This window comes from Mauremys reevesii, linkage group 26 (assembly GCF_016161935.1).
Source record: "Mauremys reevesii isolate NIE-2019 linkage group 26, ASM1616193v1, whole genome shotgun sequence".
NCBI classification, from domain to species: domain Eukaryota; kingdom Metazoa; phylum Chordata; order Testudines; family Geoemydidae; genus Mauremys; species Mauremys reevesii.
In genome coordinates this window covers 13977022-14004108 of record NC_052648.1, presented here as the reverse complement: position 1 = coordinate 14004108, position 27087 = coordinate 13977022, and the positions used below count along the sequence as shown (strand labels likewise).

Sequence of the window (27087 nt, the reverse complement as noted above, 5' to 3'; positions counted from 1 at the left end):
AAGTTACTATGTCAGGGCATTTTTATAATGTGTCATATATTCTCCTCACATTATATTAGTTTTATTAAAATTGAGGAAAAATGACTATTTCCTAGTAATTTTTTTAATCAATGCTGGTTATAGTGCATTAAAAGATATGATCAAATTGTCTATGTCCAAAACAAAGCTCTGGTTAAGAATGATCCACCATGTGACTCTGGGAGACTGTTTCATCTATATGTAGGGCCTAAACTAAGTTATTCAACTTTTAAAAATAAAGTATGCAGGTTCAATTTTAAAAAACACACTGAAAGAAAGAGATGGTTCCTGTTTTGCTAAATACACAGCTTTACAGACAGGCTGAATGCAGAGCCCAAGGGACCTGACGGTACCCCAGAGTACTGAATTAAAAACTGTTACATCAGTCATTTTCCTTCAAAGGTAAAGAAAATAACACATGAAAAGCCAAGCAGGAGGAAAGTGGTACCTCTGTGAGGGGCCTTGGTCTTCTCTCTACGACAAACTCAGTGTGGCAGAGTTCACAGTAACTAGTGTTGGAGGAGGAGAGCCATTTTTCCAGGCAGCTCTTGTGCACGGTCCCCAGTGTTCCTGTGCAGTCGCAGGGAGAAAGCAGCCCCTCCCCATTTCCACCTTCATGGCAGATTCGACAGATGGGACCATCACTAAAGAAAAAGGCAAATAATGGGATGAAATTGCTGTCAGACTGGGAAGAATGGCACAGCCATGTCCAGAGAACACTGAGACACATCCCGCCATGCCCTGCAAGGGCATGCTAATGCTAGACAAGGTGCTGCATTGTGCTGGAGACTGGGGGACTCTTCAAAGCAAACTGCTGTGGCAGCAGCAGAAATAGCTTGAAAAAGACACACAGTAAATGACTGCATGTGGGCCATGTCAATAACTGCAAGGGCATTACTAAGAGTTACATCTTAGTCTACGTTAGTACGTAATGAGGGAGCAAAAACTACAGTGGACCAGAGTCCAGAATGGCTACCTGTACTGCTGGGGAGGCTTCTAAAAAGCACCAGATTAAGATGCTACGGACCGATTCAGAGTCTTCATTTTCAAGCGTATGCTGTGAACAGAAATATCTCACTAAAGAGTTTAGGGTCTCAGCTCTACGGCATACACAGTAATCATGCATATCCAAGTCATGAAATCGCAATGTTAAAAATCAGATCATTGAGACCATCACTTGCTTTCCCCCTTCCCACCTACTCACGTTCAGATGTGATTTTGGCAGCTGCTTTCTCAAAACCAGCTAGAACTAAAGACCAAGGTTGCATTTGAAATAAAAACAGATCAGAAGCCATGCTCCCAAAAGGCATATCATGTGCTAATAAATAAAAGACCACGCAGCAAAATTAGCGGCATATTAAGCTTCTCTGTCCACCACACTGCAATCAACTCCACCCTCCATTTGTAGACTGTCTATGTATAGTATCTGCTCTGCAGGGCTAGGGGGCTATTTCTTCCTACATGTCTAGAAGAGGCCGGGCCTAGTACACAGATTGCACTTTAGGAATAATACAATGCATTAATCATTCCCCTAGTGGTTTGAAATCTCACATAAGACAGACATATTGGAATCAAGTGTGGAGGAAGCCAACACAGTAATCAGAGAGATCTGATTTTAAAGGTCAAGTATCTTCTGACCTGCCAGGACTAGAAAAGCTTTGGAAGACTAGTACAAATACTTTCAGGGCCTTTTAAATTTTCCAAGCAATGGTCCTGGGTTGTTGATGGAAATGAAAATAGTTCCGTTTGTTCATATATTCCTGAGAGTACCTTTCTCTGGGTCTTTCTGGAATTATGTTCTTGTGCACTGTTAGCACAGTCCAAGGCTGCTCACCACAGGGGCACCGTCCAAGTAGCTCATAAGCGCATTTACAATTACAGAAAGAGAGAGACAGAGAAGCACAAAGGAATGGGCGGTGACAACAAAATCTACAGAGAACTGGCAAAATGAGGCAGAATTTCTGCCTCAAAGATTCACATCGGCTTAGGTAGAATTTGCATTTTCAGCGATGAATCAATGCAACGCATAAAATTAAATTGCATGGAAGTGAAATGTCAGTTCCAGAATGCAAACAATCTGTCTTCAAGGAGTCTGGCCTGGTCATGCTGACTGCCTGCTTACGTTGCCCTTTCTCCCTCTCGTGGATCTGGTCTTACATTTAAGTGTTAATTGTTATATTGCCAAGGGTTTAAATTCAATGTAAATATAAGAAGTATTTTAGGGATCACAGTGTGCCAGAAACAGAAAAAGACATAGTGGAATCCCCCCAGGCACCTCTCCACAGCATCAGGAAAACACTGCAGTGAAACTGCAACAGAAAGAGCATGTTGGGGGAAGTGCCAAGGAGCACAGGGCGGGGCAACGTGGCAGGAAAGTCCCATTCAGGAAAGTTTTCAAAGTAGCAGCCATGTTAGTTTGTATCCTCAAAAAGAACAAGAGTACTTGTGGCACCTTAGAGACTAACAAATTTATTTGAGCATAAGCTTTCGTGGGCTACAGCTCACTTCATTGGATGCATAGAATGGACCATATAGTGAGGAGATGTATATACATACAGAGAACATGAAAAGGTGGGAGTTGTCCTACCAACTCTAAGAGGCTAATTAATTAAAGAGAAAAAACTTTTGTAGTGATAATCAAGATGGCCCATTACAGACAGTTTGACAAGAGGTGTGAGGATACTTAACATGGGGAAATAGATTCAATGTGTGTAATGGCTCAGCCATTCCCAGTCTCTATTCAAGCCTAAATTGATAGTGTCTAATTTGCATATTAATTCAAGTTCAGCAGTTTCTCGTTGGAGTCTGTTTTTGAAGTGTTTCTGTTGCAAAAAGAACAGCAGTACTTGAGGCACCTTCGAGACTAACAAATTTATTTGAGCATTTGTCTGGACAGTCTCTACGCAAAAGAATAAATGGACACAAATCTGACATCAGGAATTATAACATGCAAAAACCAGTAGGAGAACACTTCAACCTCTCTGGCCACTCAGTAACAGACCTAAAAGGTGGCAATTTTGCAACAGAAAAACTTCAAAAACAGACTCCAACGAGAAACTGCTGAACTTGAGGACAGGAGAGAAGCAGCCGGCGGGAGGGCCCCTGCTGCAGAGATGGGAGCATGCCACAGACACAAGAAATCCTATACCCCAAAAGGGCAGGGAATGGTGTGCACAAGCCACACAGACCTAGATACTGGGTGCCCTAAAACACCCAAGATAGACAGGAGCTGGGACAGGGAGTGGGGAGAGCAGGAAGCAGCAGGTGCCACCCTGCATCCAGCTTCTCTGCTAGAGAGAGGGTAGGTCAGGGCCTTAAAAAAAAAAAAAAAAAAAAAAAGTAGGGATTGGGGAGGTTCAGCACCACTCTCCCACTGCTGCCAGTGGGTAGAAATGAGGAGGTGCAGCTCTGTTCTACCCAGTCTGTGCTAGCACTGAAGGACGTCTCCCTTCCCCCATACTGCTAAGCCCTGGCTCATGCCATAGTTCGCTCATTGAGACTTCCATCAGCTGCTCCTCTCGGCCCTTGACGACTATCCAGTCTTCATGCCATGCAACAGTCATGTGCAGTGTCCCCGCTTTCCTGCAACTTTGACCACGTTGCCACACCCTGGCATCACTTCACCAACCCCTGTCACCTTCCACATCAAGTTCGGAGCTCCCCAGGGCACTGAACGTTCCATAGGATACACATCCCCCACTGTATTCTGCCCATTCTCACTTCCTTGCTCCATCTACTCTCCATACTCTCACCTCCTTCTGCCTCCTGCTTCTGGAACCCTCTGCCAGTGAGCCACAAACCCTCACTTGCTTTCAAATCCTACTTGACACTGCTTGACTCCGTTCCTGGACCAGCTACTCCTCTTTGCTTGCCCTAGCCAGGCCTTGGATGGAAAAAAAAAAAAACCACGAACACCATAGCTTAGAAACCTCATGCAAAACATAAAAGTATCTTGGCTCTCCCTACTTCTGCTCCTTTCTTTTGATCCACAGTGCAATTCTTCAGGGCACGGGGCAGCGTCTTATTTCAGTCAAGCACCAAGTCCAGTTATGGTGCTATATAAATATGGCTCAGATAAACTATAAGCAGCATTAACAACTGAGGTAGTAAAAAAAATAAATAAAAACACCCCATCTCAAATATTCTCATGCTTCTCTGTTATTTGCTAAGAATTGCATCTGTGAGATATTTTATCTACTCTCTTCCTGTTTGAGAAGTCTCAGATTTCCAGTGTCCTAATAGAACCTTGACTACCAATAAGCAATCCAGTGGATAACATCTGGAAAGCTTTTAAAATAAAAAGGCTAAATTTTGCTGGAACTACAAAGGAAATATTTCAAATGTGACTCCATTCTGTGGAGAAATTGCAACCCTGACCTAGTCCCTGTCTCTCTGTCTCTCACGGTGTTAAGATCAGTCACGCTGTTCCTGGTATTGTTTGGTTTCATGAGATCTTGAGGTCAGTTACTGTGGCAGGACACAGTCTACATTATCAGTAGCAATGTTCCTTCCCTCTCTTCCTATTTTGCTTTCAACAACTCTTCCATTTCACATACTTATCTGAGCCGAATAAATAAAGCAGCAGTACTAAATACAGTAGAACCTCCGAGTTACGGACATCTCGGGAATGGAGGTTGTTCGTAACTCTGAACAAGCTGTTATGGCATGCTCCTCAGGGCGAACTGCTCAGAGCAAGGGCTCAGAGTTCTGCAGTGGCTGCCCAGTAGGTGGGGGTGAGGACAGACAGCTGGTTCTAGCCCCCTGGCTGCAAAGTTGATGAGTGAGGCACCTGGTACTTTAAAACTGAGCTGCTCCTCCAGAGTGCAGTGTGCAGGCAGGAGCTCTGGCTCCAGCTCCAGCAGCTTAAACTCCAGGCCATGTTTCAGTAGCAACTCGGAAAGTTTCTTTCCTAGACTCTGTAAAAGCAGCAAAGAGTCCCGTGGCACCTTATAGACTAACAGACATATTGGAGCATGAGCTTTCGTGGGTGAATACCCACTTCGTCAGATGCATTCACCCACGAAAGCTCATGCTCCAATAGTCTGTTAGTGTATAAGGTGCCACAGGACTCTCTGCTGCTTTTACAGATCCAGGCTAACACAGCTACCCCTCTGATACTTTCCTAGACTCTGAGCTTGCAAGCTTGTTCCTCTTCCAGCCAGGGGGGAGGGAGAGGAGAAAACAGCATTCACCACTTCCTACCTGTAAGTGGCTGCCCCAACCCATGGTAAGTAGGGAGTGGGGACAGGCAGTCCAGATGTGCCTACCTTTAAAATGCAATACAGGCATGGTACAGTATTGTATTTGTTGGTTTGTTTTGGGGGGGGGGGTTGTCTCCATTGCTGCCCGATAGCTTATTTCCGGTTCCCCATGGTGTCCAGTTGACCAGTCAGTCTGTAACTCTGGTGTTGGTATCTTTGAGGTTCTACTGTATTTCACTTGGTTCTGCGATTACTTTGCTCTTGGTTTGGCCATGTTCACAATCAGGTTCAGCCACATGGCTCTGTTTGACTTCACCAACACCTTAAGTTAGGTGACCAGATGTCCCGATTTTATAGGGACAGTCCCAATATTTGGGGCTTTGTTTTATATAGAGTCCTATTACCCTCTACCCCATCCCGATTTTTCACACTTGCTGTCTGGTCACCTAACCTGAAGTAGTTGTGAAAATGCAGAGATCTGAAATAGTGATGGCTGAGTAGGATTCCATTACAGCCATACAGACACCCTCACACCAAGAGCCCTAAAAGCAGCACGGTTTACAGATCCTATTGCATTTTTATGCTCTGGAATTCCAGACAGAGTTTGCTTAACTGAGCCTCATTCCCCCACCTAATTTAAAGGCATGAGCTGTTTCCCACCCACTGGGATGTCCCAAGTCTTGAATCCAGGCTTGGGAGTTCCCAGTCAGCTGCCACATCCTGGCCTCCACCCAGTGGCTACTGAAACTGGATGGGCTCAGAAGCGAGGGCTATAGCCCCAGCCAAGGCACTAGCAATGGGAGCTCTGACTGGAGGATTGCCTAGCGCCACAAATTGGTCCAGCTACGCTATTTAAACCAGGAGGAAGAACAGGAAGTTTGTCCCACCAACAAGGTGGTTTCCTGTTATGGCTGCACTGGACCCTGCTTGTGCCTGCTTCCTGCACCCAACCCTGTTCCTGCTCTGCTCCTGTCTCACCCCCGCCTTCACTCCTGTTCCCACTGTGCTCCTGCTCAGAGCTTGATCCTTGCCTCTCCTCCTGCCCTTATGCTTTACCTCCAATACAGTCCTGGCTCCAGCCTGGCCTCAAACGTCTGACCCTGACTCCCATCCAGTTTGACCCTTGGCTCTGGCAGTTAGCATCTGACCTCTATTCTGACCTTCAGCTTCAATTCCTGGTTCTGATTCTGGCTTTACTCCAGCTCTAGAAACTTGCAGTTGACTCTGGTGCTGCTTGGCTTCCTGCCCCACCCTATATGTCTGCTCCACCCATTAGACGTGTCTCCAGCTTTGCTAGGCCACACTGCCTGAATCCCAGTCCATAAGAGCTTGCTCAGACTGCTTCTTAGGGAGGGCCGAGCAGAACGGAATCAGCAAGGCTCACTCTTTCTTCGCAAAGGGAATTGGAGAACTGAGTGGGGACCCCACCTCCAGACTGACTACCAGGCAACACAGGCCCATCTTGCTCAGTTTACTGAGGAGAATCAGGCACTACACTAATGGGCTCTTCAACACTGACCTCTGGGTCCCACTTGCCGTGGCACCCCTCACGCAAGGGCCTGTGACTCCATTGCTAGAACATTTCAACGGGCACCATGGAAAGTTCCAAGGGTATATAAATCAATGTCGCCTCCAGTTCCAACCTTAACTGTAAATGTACTCTTCTGACCAGGCCAAGGTAGGCCTGGTAGTCAGCCTGCTAACGGGGAGGCACTGGACTGGACATTACTCCAGTACTAACCAGTTGGGACACCTTCCTACAGGCACTGTTGACACCCACCATGCTGGAATGGCTGAGGCTGCCCAGCAGAGGCAGGGTACTGCTGCCGCATATGCGGCCCACTTTTGCCAACTGGCATCGGACACAGAGCGGAATGAGGTGGACCACCTATTCCACTTCCAATGGGGTCTGAGTGAGGAGCTCAAGGATGCTCTGACACCAGTGAAAACCCCAGCAGGCCTGGACACCTTTATAGAGCTGACTATACAACTTGACAACCAGTTGTGGGAAAGGCGTGAGAAGAGAAGTGAGAGTTTCCACTTACCCTGCATGCACCTGCTACAACCACCACACTATTCAGCACACCAAGCAGATGCAGATAGACTCTGCCCACTGGCAACTTAACCCTGAAGAAATCCCCAGGCTTGGGAGTCCCCAGACAGCTGCCATATCCTGGCCTCCACCCAATGGACATCACCTCAATCTATGCCTCTATTATGGCCAACCAGGCCACTTTGTCTCCACCTGCCTGGCCTGAAAGCTGACTCAAAAGGGTCTGGAGAACAAGCCAACCCAGTCCTGGTCTGAGCTGGGCACAAAGGCAAGATATAACCCCAAGTCCCAAGGCTGAGTCCTGACAGGATCATGAACCAAATCCCACCAGGTGGGGCCACAACTCCAAGTGCCTGTTAGGCTAAGAATCCTGCACCAGACTTGACAACTCCCTGTGCATAAGGCCCTCATCAATTCAGGCACCGCAGAAAACTTTATGGACAAGACAACAGACCAGACCCTTATAGTCCAAGTCTGTCCAGGACCTGATAGAAACCATTGATGGCCACCCCCCCCCAATATCCTCAGGGCCTGTAGTCACTGAAACCATCCCCCTGGGGGTCACAATCTGGGGGCATCAAGAGATGCTGCAATAGAGTGTAATACCCAGAATCGGGGGAAATGTGGGGAGCGTATCTCCTGGCTAATCCATCACAATCCCCTCATTCACTTGCAGGAGTCATGAGTCTCTCTTTCCTCAAAGTTCTGTCAACAGCACTGCTGGGATCTGATGGATGGGAAACACCCAGAAGACACCCAGGCCCCATGGGAGGTAGTGATTGGCCTAACAGAGATGGGAGGTGGAATCCTTGTTTAACTCCCCACCAAATACAGTGATTTTGCTAATGTATGCGGACTCCCTACCTCCCCATCGGGACTACAATTGTTCTATAAACTTAGAGCCTGGAGCAACAGTCCCATTTGGCTGGCTTTATGCCATGTCTGAACCTGAACTAGCAACCTTATATGCATACCTCCAAGAGAATTTGGCCAAGGGTTTCATCCATAAATCCACCTCACCTGCTGGGGTGCCTTGTCTCTTGATGAAGAAGAAAGATGGCAGCCTCCATCTCTGTGTAGACTACCAGGCCTTGAACCAGATAACAGTGAGAAATCGGTACCTGCTCGAATATTCACAAAACTAGACCTACAGGGCGCATATAACCTTGTGCACATTAGGTATGGAGACGAGTAGACGACCATCTTTTGGACCCACTATGGCCATTTTGAATATTTGGTGATGCCATTGGGCTGACAAATGGCCCCACTATGTTTCAGTACTTCATTAATGATGTATTCTTGGACATCCTAGATCAATACGTAGTAATGTACCTTGATGATACTTATTTTTTCAGACCGTTCCAAACAGCATACAACTCATGTTCGCACCATCTTGGAGAGGCTTCGCCAACATGGATTGTATGCCAAGTTCGAAAAATGTGCTTTCAACTGTGTTTCTACTGACTTCTTGGGATTAATCCTGTCCGTGGAAGGAGTTAAAATGGATCCAGAAAAGGTAAAGGCGGTCTGAAATTGGGTAGTACCTCGGAACATCCACAAAGTTCAGCGTTTCCTGCACTTCATGAATTTCTACCGCTGGTTCATCTTGAAATTCTCAGAGCAGACTGCCCCTGACTGCTTTACTCCATAAGAACATCCAGTTCAGTTGGACTCTGGAGGCCCAATGTGCCTTCCAGCACCTAAAACTTGCATTTACTAGCCCACCCTGATACTACACAAGCCTTAATTGTGGAAGCGGACTCCTTTAATGTAGCAACTGGAGCAGGGTTCTCCCAGAGGCATGGGTGCCAGCAAGTGATGCATCCGCATGCTGTTTATTCTAGAAAGCTCACTCCCACCAAGCAAAATTATGAAATCCTAGACAATGAACTCATGGCTATCAAACCAGCCTTCAAGGAGTGGCGACACTACCTTAAAGGGGCCTGACAGCCGGTCCAAGTATACACAGACTATAAGAATCTGGAATATTTATAGAAAGTCAAAGCCCTCAATCACAGACAGCTCCGATGGGTCCTGTTCTTCTCCCATTTTAATTTTACAATCTCCTACCATGCAGGTGGTGGGAATGGCAAAGCAGATGCCCTGTCCCAAAAAGTGAAGTACTATGCTGACCAGAAGAAACCCAACCAAGAGATCTCCTACATCCTAAAGTCCCATAACTTCCTCAGTGTGACAATGCTCCCGGACCAGTTTGTCCTAATCTGCTCAGCCTCTGCCAATGGGACTTCCCCGACAAACAAGAAGCCATCGACCAGGAAGTGCATGAGCTCCAAGACAGACTGACCTTTGTGAAGGGACGCATATATGTTCCCCCTGGCAGTCTCCGTGTGGCAGCCCTGCAGATGTGCCATGATTCCCCCTTGGTGGGGCATTTTGGCTGTTCCAAAACATAGTACCTGGCCTCGTATTTCTTTTGGTGGCCTCACAAGCACATGTAGCCTTCTGTGACTTACGTGTCTGCACTAAGGTGCCACACAACAAACCTTGTGGGCTTGCCCATCTCACTAGACTTAATCGTGCAGCTACCTGAGTACAATAGAGATATAGCCATCTTAACTATTGTCAATCACCTTGTCAAGGATGATTCCCCACTCTGGCACTTCATGTGCAGAAGGTGGGGACCCGCAAGGATTTTAAAAATTAATACTGGTCACTTCAGACTTGTATTAAATTTTTAATGTTACAGTTTTTCTCTGATCGTAGATGGGTAGATGCTGCTGCCACCACCCAAGTGCAAAACCCCTCTGAGAGCCCAGAAAGGTGCACTTGGGAATTCGTTCCTATTGGGTACCCTCAAGCCCTTTCACCCCCGCTCTGGGGAAGAGCTGAGGGGGGGTGGGAGGAAGAGAAAGGAAATCAGTTGTTGCCACCAGCTAATTAAAAAAAACAAAAAACACATCTGCACAAACCTCTTAAGAGACAGAACTCCAATCCTGTTCTTAAATAAAGGTAAATTTTATTAAAAAAGAAAGAAAATACATTGGAAAACTCAGGCTATTGGTAGATTTTAAAAAGAGCAAATACAAGAATTAAGCATCAAGAATAGCTTTCTTGAGGTGCAGGTTAAAGGTTGCAAGCAAAACAAAAGCACCTGGGGTTAGCACAGAGGAATCCACAAGCCATAAATAAAAAAAGATAAACCTAATTGCGTCTTCCTAGACATTTCCTGATCTAGTTTCTGGAGAAGAATGATTTAGTTGGTGTTGGTCCTGCTTTGAGCAAGGGGTTGGACTAGATGACCTCCTGAGGTCTCTTCCAACCCTAATCTTCTATGATTCTAAGATGTAATCCCCTCCCATTGCTGCTTCACCAACTGTAATGGCCCCTTAATTTTGTGGCCATAAACGAGTTCAAAGGGTGAAAAATCCCAAATTGGGATGTGGTACAGCCCTGTAGGCAAAGTGCAACTGCTGCAACACTAGGTCCCAATCATTGGTGTGCTTATTCACAAATTTATGTATCATGGCCCCCAAAGTCCCATTAAACTTCTGCACTAGGCCATTTCTTTGATGGTGGTAAGGGGTGGCAACCAAGTGGTTCACCCCATGAGCTTCCCAAAGACATTTCATGATCCCTGCCAGGAAGTTAGTTCCCGAATCCATAAGGACGTCTGATGGCTAATCTATCCTGGCAAAAATGTCTGCCAATGCCTGGCTCATGCTTTTAGCCCTGGTGGCAAAATTCATGAAGGTCAGTATGTACAGCTTTCCTCTGGGTGTTTTCTTAGGGAAAGGACCCAGAATATTCACAGCTACACGCTGAAATGGAACTTCAATTATGGGGAGTGGCTGGAGAGGGGCCGTGACCTGGTCTTGGCTTTTCCACCCTCTGGCACACCTTACAAGACCAGACATAGGTAGAAATGTCCTTGCCCATTCCCTCCCAGTGGAATGACTTCCCCAAACGGTCTTTGGTCCTGTTCACCCCAGCATGGTCACTAGGGTGATCGTGGGCTAAGCGCCAATCCTCCTTGTACCCACCAGAAAGGGTTACTTTGTATAAGAGTCCTACTTCTACAACAAACCTGGACCTATTGGAAGAGCTGAGAGGCAGTAGGTCGCTCCGTGCCACCATCCAAGCTACACTGAGGCCTGGTCTACACTAGGAGGTTATGTCGAATTTAGCAGCGTTAAATCAAATTAACCCTGCACCCGTCCACACAACGAAGCTATTTAGTTCGACATACAGATCTCTTTAGTTCGATTTCTGTACTTCTCCCCGACGAGGGGAGTAGCGCTAAATTCGACATGGCCATGTCGAATTAGGGTAGGTGTGGATGGAATTCGACGCTAATAGCTCCGGGAGCTATCCCACAGTGCACCACTCTGTTGACGCTCTGGACAGCAGTCCGAGCTCGAATGCTCCGACCAGCCACACAGGAAATGCCCCGGGAAAATATGAATTCCTTTTCCTGTCTGGCCAGTTTGAATCTCATTTCCTGTTTGGACATCGTGGCGAGCTCAGCAGCACCGACAGTGATGCAGAGCTCTCCAGCAGAGGAGTCCATGCAATCTCAGAAAGAGGGCCCCAAGATGGACTGACCGGGAAGTCTTGGATCTGATCGCTGTGTGGGGCGATGAGTCTGTGCTTTCGGAGCTGCGCTCCAAAAAACGGAATGCAAAGACCTACGAGAAGGTCTCCAAAGCCATGACAGACAGAGGATACAGCCGGGATACAACGCAGTGCCATGTGAAAAAATCAAGGACCTGAGACAAGGCTACCAAAAGATCAAAGTGGCAAACGGACGCTCCGGATCCCAGCCCCAGACATGCCGCTTCTACGAGGCACTGCATTCCATTCTAGGTGCGGCCGCCACCACTACCCCACCACTGACCGTGGACTCTGATGATGGGATAGTGTCGACGGCCGGTTCCTCGGAGATGTTCGCGGACGGGGAAGAGGAGGAAGCAGATGAGGAGGACGAGGCAGTCGACAGCGCTTACAACGCTGATTTCCCCGACATCCAGGATCTCTTCATCACCCTCACTGAGCTGCCCTACCAACCCTCCCCAGCCGTTAACCCGGACCCTGAATCAGGGGAAGGATCAGTCGGTACGTGCTTTAAACATGTAAACATTTATTTTTAACAGAGCAGGAATATTAACTATGTGAAAAGAAGGTCAATATATATGGGGATAGAACAGAAATCCTCTTGGGAGATCTCCACGAAGCTCTCCTGGAGGTAATCAAAAAGCCTCCGCAGAAGGTTCCTGGGGAGAGCGGCCTTATTGGGTCCTCCGTGGTAGGACACTTTTCTGCGCCAGGCTATCAGCAGGTACTCTGGGAGCATTGCCTCGACGAGCAATAGGAGCGCTTAAAGATGATAAAGTCATTGCGGAGAAACTAAATGGATTCTTTGCTTCAGTCTTCACGGCTGAGGATGTTAGAGAGATTCCCAAACCTGAGCTGGCTTTTGTAGGTGACAAATCTGAGGAACTGTCACAGATTGAAGTATCACTAGAGGAGGTTTTGGAATTAATTGATAAACTCAACATTAACAAGTCACCGGGACCAGATGGCATTCACCCAAGAGTTCTGAAAGAACTCAAATGTGAAGTTGCGGAACTATTAACTAAGGTTTGTAACCTGTCCTTTAAATCGGCTTCAGTACCCAATGACTGGAAGTTAGCTAATGTAACGCCAATATTTAAAAAGGGCTCATGGGGTGATCCCGGCAATTACAGACCGGTAAGTCTAACGTCGGTACCGGGCAAATTAGTTGAAACAATAGTAAAGAATAAAATTGTCAGACACATAGAAAAACAAACTCTTGAGCAATAGTCAACATGGTTTCTGTAAAGGGAAATCGTGTCTTACTAATCTATTAGAGTTCTTTGAAGGGGTCAACAAACATGTGGACAAGGGGGATCCGGTGGTAACTAGCGGTGTTCCCCAAGGGACAGTCCTAGGACCAATCCTATTCAATTTATTCATAAATGATCTGGAGAAAGGGGTAAACAGTGAGGTGGCAAAGTTTGCAGATGATACTAAACTACTCAAGATAGTTAAGACCAAAGCAGATTGTGAAGAACTTCAAAAAGATCTCACAAAACTAAGTGATTGGGCAACAAAATGGCAAATGAAATTTAATGTGGATAAATGTAAAAGTAGTGCACATTGGAAAAAATAACCCCAACTATACATACAACATGATGGGGGCTAATTTAGCTACAACGAGTCAGGAAAAAGATCTTGGAGTCATCATGGATAGGTCTCTGAAGATGTCCACGCAGTGTGCAGAGGCGGTCAAAAAAGCAAACAGGATGTTAGGAATCATTAAAAAGGGGATAGAGAATAAGACTGAGAATATATTATTGCCCTTATATAAATCCATGGTACGCCCACATCTCGAATACTGTGTACAGAGGTGGTCTCCTCACCTCAAAAAAGATATTCTAGCACTAGAAAAGGTTCAGAAAAGAGCAACTAAAATGATTAGGGGTTTAGAGAGGGTCCCATATGAGGAAAGATTAAAGAGGCTAGGACTCTTCAGTTTGGAAAAGAGAAGACTAAGGGGGGACATGATAGAGGTATATAAAATCATGAGTGATGTTGAGAAAGTGGATAAGGAAAAGTTATTTACTTATTCCCATAATACAAGAACTAGGGGTCACCAAATGAAATCAATAGGCAGCAGGTTTAAAACAAATAAAAGGAAGTTCTTCACGCAGCACACAGTCAACTTGTGGAACTCCTTACCTGAGGAGGTTGTGAAGGCTAGGACTATAACAATGTTTAAAAGGGGACTGGATAAATTCATGGTGGCTAAGTCCATAAATGGCTATTAGCCAGGATGGGTAAGAATGGTGTCCCTAGCCTCTGTTTGTCAGAGGATGGAGATGGATGGCAGGAGAGAGATCACTTGATCATTGCCTGTTAGGTTCACTCCCTCAGGGGCACCTGGCATTGGCCACTGTCGGTAGACAGATGCTGGGCTAGATGGACCTTTGGTCTGACCCGGTACGGCCTTTCTTATGTTCTTATGAGTATGGCGGCATAGGCCCCTGGTTTGTGCTGGCTTTCACGCAGCATGCGGTCTCTATCTCTGTCAGTGATCCTCCTCAGGGTGATCTCGCTCAGGGCGTCCTGCTTTGAATTAGGGGAATGTTAGTATTGGGAATGCTTGACTGTTCCTTTACATAACAATAAGCGTCGGTTTACAGCCACGTGGTAGAGGCGGTAGAGGGGCAGCATACAGGGATCTTACCCTGGGACAGCCGCGAGGGGGTGGAACAGGGGCAGAGTTCATGCTTTCCGGATTACCGGCAGCAGGAACTTGCAAACGCTAGGAGCATTGCTTTGACCGTGAAAGGAGGGCACTGCTATACATTAAGTTTTAAGCAGCCAAAAGTCTACGGCTTACCATGTGTGCCTGCTCCACAAATTCTGCTGTCCTGCCCCGCTTGTCTGATCTCCAGTGCAAGACCCCAGGCAATGAATGCGAAGGCCGAAAATTCAAACTTGTCCTGAGTGCGCATGAGATAGGTGCTGTGCATGGTCTTGTTCACAGAGACAGACTAGACTATGTTCATTGTTCGCAAAAACGTATCTTTGTAAGGAATTCACTCCCTTTTTCCCAATCACACAGCTGCGACTGTTTCCTGACCTGCCCTGGCATCCCCCTCACAGAGGCTGGCGCAGATTAGGCGGCGAAAGAAAAGGACACGGGACAAGATGTTCTCTGAACTTATGGGCTGCTCCCGAGCCGAGACGGCACAGCAGACCCAGTGGAGGGAGAACATGTCTCAGTACCAGCGCTCACACAGTGAACAGGAGGACAGGTGGCGGCAGGAAGACCAGCAGGCGACTCAAACGGTGCTTGGACTAATGAGGGAGCAAACGGACACGCTCCGGCGCCTTGTGGATGTTCTGCAGGACCGCAGGCAGGAGGACAGAGCCCCACTGCAGTCTATTTCTAACCGCCCCCCCTCCCGCCACAAAGTCCCATACCCCCCTCACCCAAAGTAACAAGAAGGAGGGGCGCCAGGGGCCGTGAAAACTGTCACTCCACCCCTGCAGAGTGCTCAATTAACAAAAAGCTCTCATTCCCTAAATTTTGAGGAGTCCTTTCCTTCCTGCCTCACCCAAGCCCCCATCCCAGTTTCATCCCCTAACTGTCTAGGTGATAATAAAAAAGACTTTTCTGTTAATTACTGTTTCTGTCAAGTTCTTTTAGAGGAGACTGTGTTTCAAGGGGGGGAAGGGGGTTGGTAATTGGACAGGTCAGTCACCTTTACCAGGGTACAGACATGGGGGCAGGTTCAGCAGCAGGTCACACACACACAGTGCAGTCACTAGGCACCCTGGTCAGTCTGGGAGGTGGTTTTCATGTTCTGTGTGTGTGTGTGTGGGGGGGTAATGTGACTTTGTGGCAGGGGAGGGTGGTTAGAGATCTTATGCAGCGGTCCTTCTCCTGGATCACAGAGCCACGCAGCAGCTGATCTGTAACCGTCCTCCCCCGCCACAAAGTCACATAGCCCCCACACACAGAGTCCCGAGAAGGAGGGGTGGCAGGCTCCGTTGAAACAACCAGTCCGCCACCGCGCACCGCTCTAGGAGCAGGAGCCTGTCATTCCTCGAGTTTAGAAGCAGTCTTTGCAGCACTACACACCCTACACCCACCACAGTCTGCGTCCCAGTTTTAACCCTTTACCACGAAATCAGTACTGAAGAAAACGGTGTTAATTAACAAAGTTCCATGTATTTTATTTTTAAACGTGTGTTGGAAGGGGGGGAACAGGGTGAATGGGGTATGTAACTGCAGAGGATAGTCAACATTAACTGGGTAAAGAAACGGGGGCAGGCTCAGCTTCTCTGCAAACAAACTTAATAGTCACAGGTTACCCTGCTCACTGAGGAACCTAGGTTTCAAAGCCTCCTGGATGCACAGCGCTTCCCGCTGGGCTCTTCTAATCGCACGGCTGTCTGGCTGGGCGTAATCAGCAGCCAGGCTATGTGCCTCAACCTCCCATCCCGCCATAAAGGTCTCCCCCTTGCTCTCACAGAGATTGTGGAGCACACAGCAAGCTGCAATAACAATGGGGATATTGGTTTCGCTGAGATCAGAGCGAGTCAGTAAGCTTCTCCATCTCCCCTTGAGACGTCCAAAAGCACACTCCACCACCATTCTGCACTTGCTCAGCCGGTAGTTGAAGAGTTCTTTGTCACTGTCCATGGCGCCTGTATAGGGCTTCATGAGCCAGGGCATTAGCGGGTAGGCCGGGTCCCCGAGGATCACTGTAGGCATCTCCACATCCTCAACAGTTATTTTGTGGTCCGGGAAGAAAGTACCTTCCTGCAGGCGTCTAAACAGACCAGAGTTCCTGAAAACACGCGCGTCATGAACCTTGCCCGGCCATCCGACGTTGATGTTGGTAAAACGTCCCCTATGGTCCACCAGTGCTTGCAGCACCATTGAAAAGTAGCCCTTTCGGTTAATATACTGGCTGGCCTGGTGATCCAGTCCCAGGATAGGGATGTGAGTTCCATCTATAGCCCCACCGCAGTTTGGGAATCCCATCGCGGCGAAGCCATCTATGATGACCTGAACGTTTCCCAGGGTCACTACCTTTGAGAGCAGTAGCTCAACGATTGCGTTGGCAACTTGCATCACAGCAACCCCTACGGTAGATTTGCCCACGCCAAAGTGGTTCGCTACTGACCGATAGCTGTCTGGCGTTGCAAGTTTCCAGAGGGCTATGGCCACTCGCTTCTGCACAGTCAGGGCTGCTCGCATCCGGGTGTCCTTGCGCTTCAGGGCAGGGGACAGCAAGTCACAGAGTTCAAGGAAAGTGCCCTTACGCATGCGAAAGTTTCGCAGCCACTGTGATTCATCCCAGACCTGCAGCACTATGCGGTCCCACCAGTCCGTGCTTGTTTCCCGGGCCCAGAATCGCCGTTCCACAGCATGAACATGACCCATTGCCACCATGATGTCCACGGCGTGGGGTCCCGTGCTTTGTGAGAGGTCTGTGCCACTCTCACACTTGATGCCCTCACCGCGCTGCCAGAGCCTCCTTGCCCGATTTCTCAGCATCTGACTGTGAAAAAGGTGGACGATAAGGTGCGAGGAGTTGACAACGGCCATAAGTGCAGCAATGATCGCAGCGGGCTCCATGCTCGCAGTGCTGTGGCGTCCACGCTGTCACTCACCAGAAAAGTGCGCGAACTGATTGCCCGCCGGCGGGAGTGACGGTTGAATGACGACAATTACCCAAAACCACCCTCGACACATTTTTTCCCCCAGCAGGCATTGGGGGCTCGACCCAGAATTCCAATGGGCAGCGGGGACTGTGGAAACTGTGGGATAGCTGCCCACAGTGCACCGCTTCCAATGTCGACGCTTGCCCCGTTAGTGTGGACTCACAAAGTCGAATTACTGTCCTTAGTGTGGATACACACGTTCGACTTTGTAAGGTCGGTTCCACAAATTCGAGTTAAGTAAAATCAAACTACTCTGGTAGTGTAGACATACCCTGAGGCTTTAATCTGCTCCCTGCTCTGCCTGGAACTGCTCCCTTGATGCTGGAGACATTAGTTCTTCACTGGGTTGTGGACTTGGACCCACTGGAAGCGATGCAGGTGATGGGGGTGTTTCCATCGATTGTGAACCGCTTTCCGCTGGTGCACTGGGTTGTATTTCAGGCTCTGGTTGAGCTTCTTTTGCCGGTTTAGCTGCTGCTGCTGCAGGCGCAGGCTCTGTGGCGCCCTTTGGTGCTGGCTCCCCTGACTCTGGTGGGGTTGCAAGCACGGGCTCTGGTGCTGACTGCTCCGTCAGTTCTGATCCTTGGGCTAGTTCTGGCTGAGTCCCAGGAACTGGATCTACAACTGCTGCCATAGACTTTGGTCTGGGGTCTGGTTCCACCACCTCTGGATGGGTCCCCAGGCCTGTGGTATCGGGGGACACAGACTGGGTCCTTGCAGGAGGCTCAGGAATGGGGTTATGTAGGGAGGCCTCTTTAGCCTGGCTGCAGGAGACCATCCCCACTCTTTTTGTTAGCCTCGCATGGTTGGCCAAGTCGTCTCCCAGCAGCATGGGAATGGGATAATCGTCAGACTGCAAAAGTCCATATTCCTGACCAGCCTTTGTACTGGACAGGCAACTTGGCTGTAGGCAAGTTAAAAGATTTGGCTTTAAAGGGTTGCACTGCCGTCACTTGGGCCTCTGGGTCGACGAATTTGATGTCTACCAGGGACTGGCGGATAGTTGACACCTGTGCTCCAGTGTCTCTCCACACAGTAATGTTCTTCCCGCCCACACTCACAGTTTCCCTTCGCTCTGGGGGTATTTGCGAGGCCTCTGGGCCTGAAGGCTCTCGGTGGGACCCCCGGGTGATGAGTTGCAGTCGGCCTTCATATGCCCCAGCTCATTACATTTAAAGCATCGCCCAGCTGACTGTGGGCTGGGGCGAGGTGGGTGGTTGGAGAGTAGGGTGGTAGGACAAGAGGGCATCTGGGGTTTTCCTGGCTGTGTGGAGGGCTCCTCCTTGTGAGATGGGGCCTTGGGCTGACTTTGATGGTGGGGTGTTATTTTGGGTTGCCCCTTCTGGTATCTGCACCAACTGCTACTAGCTTTCTTCTTCGCCACCTCCACTCATTTGCCTCCAATCTCCCTACCCTCAATTACAGTTTTGGGCTTCCCATCTAGGATGTACTTTTCTATTTCCTCAGGCACACCCTCTAAGAACTGTAACATTTGTATTAGGAGAGACAGATATTCCAGAGACTTAACATTTGCTCCCAATATCCAGGCATCCCATTTTTTTACAATGCAATAGGCATGTCAGAAAAATGTCACATCTGGTTTCCACCTTAGGGCTCTGAAACGCTGACGGGCATGCTCGGGTGTTAGCCCCATCCTAATTCTGGTCTTTTGTTTAAAAAGTTTGTATGCGTTCATGTGTTCTTTCAGCTGCCACCTCTGCTAAGGATCCACTGAGTTGTGGCCTCAGCTTCACCATATACTGGTCTGGAAGGCTGTTATATCCAAGGCAGGATCTTTCAAAATTTTCTAAGGTGGCTTTTGTATTATTGCCTACCTTGTATGTGGGGAATTTCTTGGAATGGTAAGTGGTACCTGGAGGAGGATTGCTAGGGCTACCTGGTTGACCCAGCTTAGCCTTTTCCAGCTCTAAGCGCTTCAGCTCCAGTTCCATCTCCAAGCACTTCATCTCATTCCTTTCCTCCGCTTCCAAGCGCTTCTCCTCCGCTTCAGCCTCCAAGCACTTCATCTCTAGGAAGAAATTCCTGTCTTCTGCAGTTAGAACTCAGCCTGGGTTAAGGGCATCCAGGCACCGGGATCTCGGGTTGGGGAGGGCTGACCCTTTCCCCCTGGGAAATTCCCAGTCCCCCATCCCCTCCCTGCATTTCTGTCATGGAGCTGGATATCTGGGCTTGATCTGGGTCGGTTTTCTCCGTGGTGTACCACTTTCGGAAGACTGGTTGCTCTAGGGTTTCGGTGCCCAACCGCAACCTCGTGCACAGGGCTGCCCTGTTGCCACAAAGCTAGAAAAAAAATTAACTGCTTGTTGGGCTCTCTGGCTTGGTAGGCTGAACCCTTTGCATGCCTGTTCCCCCTCAGCCAGCAAATAAAATAAATAAATAAAATAAATAAATAAAAAACGCTCTGGCTTTGCCGGCTGCCAAAAGGAAAAATGTGTCCTTTTAAAATCCCGAGGTCTGTGCTTCTGGTTCAAAATGATCCCACTGCTCTGCCACCATGTCAAGGCTGATTCCCCACTCTGGCACGTCGAGTGCAGAAGTTGGGGGCCCTCAAGGGCTCCAAAAATTAATACTGGCCACTCCAGGCTTGTATTAAACTTTGAAGATTATGGCTTTTCTCTGACCTTGGATGGGTAGATGCTGCCACCATCCAAGTGCAAAACCCCTTTGAGAACCCAGGAAGGCGCACATGGGAATTCCTTCCTGTGGGGTACCCTCAAGCCCTTTCACCTCCCTCCGGGGAAGAGCTGAGGGGGGGAAGAAAAAAAAAACAAACAAACAAGGAAATCAGCTGTTGCCACCAGCTAATTTAAAAAAAGTATGTGCACAAACCTCTTAAAACACAGAGCTCCAATCCTGTTCTTAAAAAAGGTAAATTTTATTAAGAATGAACGAACGAAAGAAAAATAAATAAATACATTGGAAAACTCAGGCTATTGGTAGATTTAAAAAGAGCAAATAAAAGAATTAAGCATCAAGAATAGCTTTCTTGAAGTGCAGGTTAAATGTTACAAGCAAAACAAAAGCACCTGGGGTTAGCACAGAGGAATCCACAAGCCATAAAGAAATAAAAAAGATAAACCTAATTGCATCTTTCTAGACATTTCCTGATCTAATTACATCTCTGGGGTTTTAAAGAAGTAATTTTTAGGTATGATACAAATGATTTTTCATACGTGGCCCAAAGCTTCTTACAGTATTGCTGCTCTGTCCCCCTCTCCCCAGGAGAGCCACCACAGACAGACAAAGGGGAAGATTTTTCTCAATTTTAAAAAGTTCTAGCCTTCCCATTGGCTCTTTTGGTCAGGTGCCCACTCACTTCCTTTTACCTATGCATAGCAGTAATACTTTTTAACTCTTTACAGGTAAAGCAAGTAGAGAACAGCTATTAAGAGAGATTTTATGGCTAACTGGATGTCCACAACAGGGAGCTACCCCCCACCTTCATTTATCACACACCTCATGAACATGGCCCACTTTGTGCCTTGTACCTGGTTACCTTCCTTCGAGGAGACCGCCCAGCTACAGGGAAACCAGGTCATCTGCCTTCTGGACTCCCTGAGTGCATTATTTCTGACCATGGTGCTCACTTAATTACTTGCTTTCAGCAGGAGGCCCTCCAATTGCTGGGAGTACACTCTTGTCTTTCTTCATCTTATCACCCGCAAACAAATGGCCAGACAGAAAGGGTGAACCAAATCCTGGAGTAGTATCTCCAGAGCTACAACAACCACCATCAGAATGACTGGTCCTCACTTTTATCCTATGCGGAGCTCACATATAACAACACTGAACATGCTTCCACAGGACGAAGCCCTTTTATTGCAAACTACACATTCCATCCCCAATTCCATCCTTAACTACCCCCAACCTCCCCTACTCCAGCCACTTCAGATCGGGTACAACTGATCCATTGTACCCAGAGGGAGCTAAAAACCCACCTGAGGAAGCCAAACAGGACAACATGCAATATGAAGACCAATGGCAACAAAAAGGCCCCGAATTCACGTAGGCCATAAAGTATGGCACTCAGTAGAGCTCCTCCATACCAACAAACCATCCCATAAACTCAATCACCAATTCCTTGGCCCACATCGAATCTACTAACAGATCAACTTTGTCACCTTCAAACTCTACCTGCCTTGTTCCTTCAAAATCCACCCAGCATTTCATGAGTCCCTATTGAAGCCATATATGACTAACCCTTTTCCCCACCGGACCCAGCCACCTCCCATTCTGATGTGTGTGCAGGACCATGAAGAGTAGATTGTCCACGAAGTCCTCAATTCTAAAACCAAGTAGGGTAAGCTGTGGCATTTGATTGATTGGGAGGGTTACAGGGCTGAGGGGCGTCCCTGGGAGCCTGCTGAACATGTCCATGCCCCCGAATTTGTAAGAACATTCCACAAGAACCATCCCATTGCTGCCATAAGAAGGGGGGTGATGTAATGTCCCAGATCTTGAACCCAGGCCTGGGAGTCCCCAGACAACTGTCACATCCTGGCCTCCATCCAACAGCTACTGAAACTAGGTGGGTTGAGAAGCTACTAGGGCAATAGCCCAGTCAAGGCACCACCCATGGGAGCTCTGATTCGAGGACTGCCTGGCTCCACTGATTGATCCAATTACGCTATTTAAACAAGGAGGAGGAATAGGAAGTTTGTCCAAGCAATAAAGTGGTTTCTTGTTATGGCTGCACTGGACCCTGCTTGTGCCTGCTTCCTGCACCCAACCCTGTTCCTGCTCTGCTCCTGTCTCCTGTCTCACCCCCTGCCTTCACTCCTGTTCCCACTGTGCTCCTGCTCAGAGCTTGATTCTTCCCTCTCTTCCTGTTCCTGGCTCTTCCCTGCCTCACCTCCAATCCTCATTGACCAGTCCTAGCTCCAACTCCAGCTTGACCCTTGGGTCTGACATTTGGCATCTGACCTTGGCTCTGACACTCGGTTTCGATTCCTGATTCTGACTCTGGCTTGACCCATGGCTCTGGTAACTGGCAGTTGACTCTGATGCTGATCCTTGACTTCCTTCTCCACCCTGGATGCCTGCTCTGCCCACTAGAGCTTATTTCTTCTCTGACTATTAGGCCAGACTTCCTACATCCCGGCCCATAAAACCCAGATGGTCTGTTTGCAGAGTGGAACATGAACTCCCATTGCAATTCCCAAGAAAAGAAATGCAAGTCTCACTTCCACCATTCTGCTCCAGGTTTGTTAGACAAAGCATTCGGTTTTGCCTTTGTCAATGTCTGTGTCTAGCTCTTCCTTCCACATATTCATAGAGTCACCATTTTCCATACTTCATCAATTCTTTACTCGTAGTTTATGGATAGATTTGAAATGGAATAGAATAACTGACACTCAGGTAGGATTTGAAAGTAAGATCTCTGACCAACTCACTAGCTGAGTTGAATGTGATGCCAATGTTCTCTGCAGAGCTTATCTGAGGCTTTTTTCAAGCAAAAAAGTTTCAGCACATTTTGCTGCCATTTGCTTGTTGAATCAACGAAGACACAATTTAGTTTGCAGAGGACAAAACTGGAAGTCAGATGTGGAAAAAAGAATTGGCAAATGCTCTATAAAGATACAGCTTTAAATTTTACTAGCTTGGTTAGATTCAACTGACACACATCACCCTCTGACTCCCAGGCACATCAGACTGACCCTCTGTTCTGCCTGCTCATTTTTGTGAGTAGCTGGGATATTTAAATATACAAGAATCCTACAGTAGTTATATTTGAAGAAATCATGGTGTCCAGATATAAGTGCCCTGGTGTTCCAGTATGCTGGGGAGAAAGGACATTGTACAGTCTGCATGTGCACTTTTTACTTCACAAACTTGTCGGAGCAAGGATTGTATTTTGTCTTATGTCTTATGTCTTTGGTGCTTAAATAATCATGACAGTAAGCCTAGTTCCTGGCCTTTTTTGGTGGAGGATGTCTCACCTTCACTGCAGCCCCAGCTGATGCCAGTTGTAGCACTCATGGCCTAGGCTTGGTCAGCACTAGGTAGTCTGGTTAGGATGCAATGGACATTTGAGAGCCTAATTAATTGTATGTATTTGATTAGTATTAGGTTCCATTTTAGGGTCTATTTCCCTGGACAGGTCTGGCTAAACAGATATCATCTCCAATGTTAGTTTACCATGAAGCTCCTGGGCAAATGGGCTGGGATATAGTAATAGCTAAGAGCAAAAGGCTGATGCAGCCCAGCGCAAGCAGCGAGCAACGTTCCTTTACCTTTGTGCTCCCAGTGCTTTGATCACTGTTGAGAGCAGCCGGCCATCTTTTGCAGTCACTTGGGTGACATACTGTGGTCGCCCGATGTCGGAGTCCTCCACTGACTTAGACAAAGCAGCACTTCCTGGACAGTCACACAATGAGCCAGGTAGGTGGCAGCAGTCGCCTGTCGTCATGGCAACAAAGAGCACCTACTCCTTCAGAGACTGAATCTCAGAGTCATGATAGGCCTGGAACAAAACGAGACAAAGCCGATGAAGAGGTTTCTAAGCCATTTCACTCTTTGTTCAAGCTACAGCTAGCTTCTCACACAACCAGCCTCTCCCCCTTCTCCTGAGGCATATAGCACCCATGCCATCAGACTCTCCTTCCCGCAGTGTGCTGTTTCTTACACTGCTCTACAAGTCTGTCACACAGGATTAGTTACCTGCAGTCAGTGGGCAAAGGGGGGAAGGGGGGACTGACTCCAAGTCGTTTAGGATCCTGCTCTGGCCTCAGCATCACTATCTGTGCTATTGGTACCTTGTCCTCCTACATACATGGGAAATGGAACCCTAAACAAAGCCTTGCACACTTGTCCTTACTGGCCCAGGCACAAAACTGACTTGTCCACCCTTGTGATAAAGAAAAGCCATTAATGATATTTTATTAGCCTGCACTTGTCCTTGAGATGTAGAAGTAGAATTTTGTGAGGCTGCCTTAACATAAAATTGAGGTTCCAGATGAAGTGGCCTTTTCATCCATTTTGGGGAGGATGTTATGGATTTTGCTCCCCAGGGAGAGTGCACAGTACCCGCAATTAGAATAGCCATCCTAGCTTGTGAAACTGAGCACACTGAGTGTGGAAATGATGGGACATTAATCAGGGAGCCCCATGAGGCCATTTTGGCCTTGTCTAGACTAGGATTTAAGGTGTGATACTAGCATGTGTTAGCTAACATATTTGAAAAGTCTAATATAGACAAGTATCGGGGGGAGCCGTGTTAGTCTGGATCTGTAAAAGCGGCAGAGTCCTGTGGCACCTTATAGACTAACAAACGTATTGGAGCATGAGCTTTTGCGGGTGAATACCCACTTTGTCAGACGCATGTGATATAATCTAGACAAGGCACACTAACATACATTATTGTCTAATTAAAGCCCCCCTCCTCTCATTCTACCCCCAGACTTTAAGTGGACCACCCCCTCAGTGTGTAAACATTTCAGGGTCAAAACTCAAGGTGACACACACATGCAAAAACATGTTACCCCTCTGGCTTCTTGGAGGGCACTCCTTCACCCCTGCTAATCCCTGCAAAGGGGGAGCTGCCATTCTACCTCTCCTTTATCACTACTCCGTCGCTCTTCCCATCTTCCTCTCCAGCCCACCCAGTCGTCTTCTTTACTCTCATCCCCCTCCAGGCTCCCTGACAGTGTCCTGCCTCCAGTCTATATTTACCTGACCCCACATTTTCACTCCCTTTCCCTTTACAATACTGCATCTTTCACATTTTCCATCTGTCACCCCTACTCCTCTGCACCTCCTAAGCCGTATTCTGCTTCTTTTCAGTCTGCCTTCCTGTAGCAGGGTGGATCCTGCTCCTGCTGAGAAGGGGTTTAAAAAGTGGCCTGACAGGGCTTGAGAGCGGTGGCTCTCAAGGCTGAGCTGATTAGGGAAGTGGCTGCAGCTGGGGGGCCACCCCCCAAACTGAGGAACAGGGCCTTATAACAAGGCAGGGAAGCCAGAAGCCAGACAGTCTCTCTCTGGCTATAGAGAGAGATGGGCCTGGATGCTTAGGAGCTTGAGTCTGGATACCTGAGTGCAGCAGGGCTGGGGAAGGCTGAGGAGCTGGGGAGCTCCAGCCTAGAAAGCCCCAGGCTGCGGCCTAGCAGTGGGCCAACAGGTACTGTGGGTTGCAGAGGGCAACCTAGGGGTAGGCCAAGGCAGCAGGTCCAAACCCAACTTTGCCTGTGATGAGTAGGCTGATACTGCAGTCTGCCCCAGAGTGTGGGGCTAGACAATGACTGGCAGTAGCCAAATACTGAGGCAAGGTAGGGATAGAGGGTGGGGGTTCCCTGAGACAGAAGGGGAGACCCAGAGAAAGGGGTTACTGCTAGGGGGCAGCACCCCATGTAAAAGGGCACCGGGTCCAGGGAGGGCCACGGGGGGCCTAAGAACAGGTGGATCACCAGCCTGCAGAGGGTGCTCCAGGGCTGGACTGAGCTAATTTCGGAGAGCAACCAGTAGGAGGCGCCGCAGGGGTGAGTCGACCCGTTTACACTTCCACAAACCCCTGGATCTCCACACCCCTGCACTCCTTCAGTTTCCTCCATAGCTGTCAAGTTTTGTTCTGCTCCATGTGTGTCATTGTGTGCAAATTAATAAACTAATTTCCATATGTGCAAATAAATTGCTTACAACAATAAGCTTTCGGTCAATAAACCCTGCCACAAGCACTGGCAGGTTAGGACATGGAATAGCATAAAATGTGTCAGGCATGGCTGGTGTAGATGAGAGGTTGTTCAAAGGGGTGGGTGGTTGCTGGGACAAGTCAGTGTTTGGCAGCTGACTGGCATATCCAGGAAGGGCTCTGGACTTATGGGAGATCCTGAAATAACCGATTACACTGAAGTGAAATTGTTTTGCTTTCAAATTTCTGCACTATGGAAGTCAGCCAGGATCATGAACCAGCATAGTTTTATCAGTCACAGCTGGGCCTAAATCAGAATAAAACAGAAAAAGAAAAATAATAGAGAGGCTGTTCCCTGGTTACACACTTGGCTGGACATGCAGAGAAAAGATGAGAGCACGACTGTTAAGGAGATTCTAAGAAGACTTATTCAGAAGATTAAAAATGGAAGAACTTGTTTGGATGAACTTTCCTTTTCAGGAATTTACAACACCTTTAGTAAGTCCTGCACAGTGGAAAACCGTATCTTTCAGAATGGCTCTGTTGCCTTTGAACAGATCCAGGAGCAAATCCGTATCTCTACCTGACTTCCCTTTGGTAGGCAACAACAGTTAGCAAAGGGCTCCCTCAATTCACAGAAAGTCTTATATGTTAATCATATTCTGAGTAATTCATAAATAATTCATTTACTCGCTGTACCCCCTGTCCCCATAAACACACACACCTCTGCTTTACTGATCACTCCACAAGAACCTCATTTGAGCGTTCCTGGAAAATGTCGGACACCAAAGGCCCTCAATAGGGAACTCATGAACAGTTTTCTAATGTTTCTGATTTGAATTGTTTAGCAAAACTATTTTTGGACAGCTATCTAGAGACCTTTCTCCACATCCTCACAGGAATCTTCCTGCACCACTGCCCAACCAGTTCCCACTGAATTCAACAGG

General features: G+C 47.8%; 1 protein-coding gene across 3 annotated transcripts in view; it reads right to left on the bottom strand.

Moving 5' to 3' along the window:
- MARCHF2 (membrane associated ring-CH-type finger 2) overlaps positions 1-27087 on the bottom strand; it is an 87816-nt gene that overhangs the window by 43625 nt on the left and 17104 nt on the right. For all 3 annotated transcript variants that reach the window (XM_039515667.1, XM_039515668.1, XM_039515669.1), the window contains 2 exons: positions 23751-23980; positions 467-662 (listed from right to left, as the gene is read on the bottom strand). In XM_039515667.1, the coding sequence (XP_039371601.1) occupies positions 467-662; positions 23751-23926 (372 nt within the window). In that variant the 5' untranslated portion in view covers positions 23927-23980. The remainder of the gene's footprint in view (positions 1-466; positions 663-23750; positions 23981-27087) is intronic.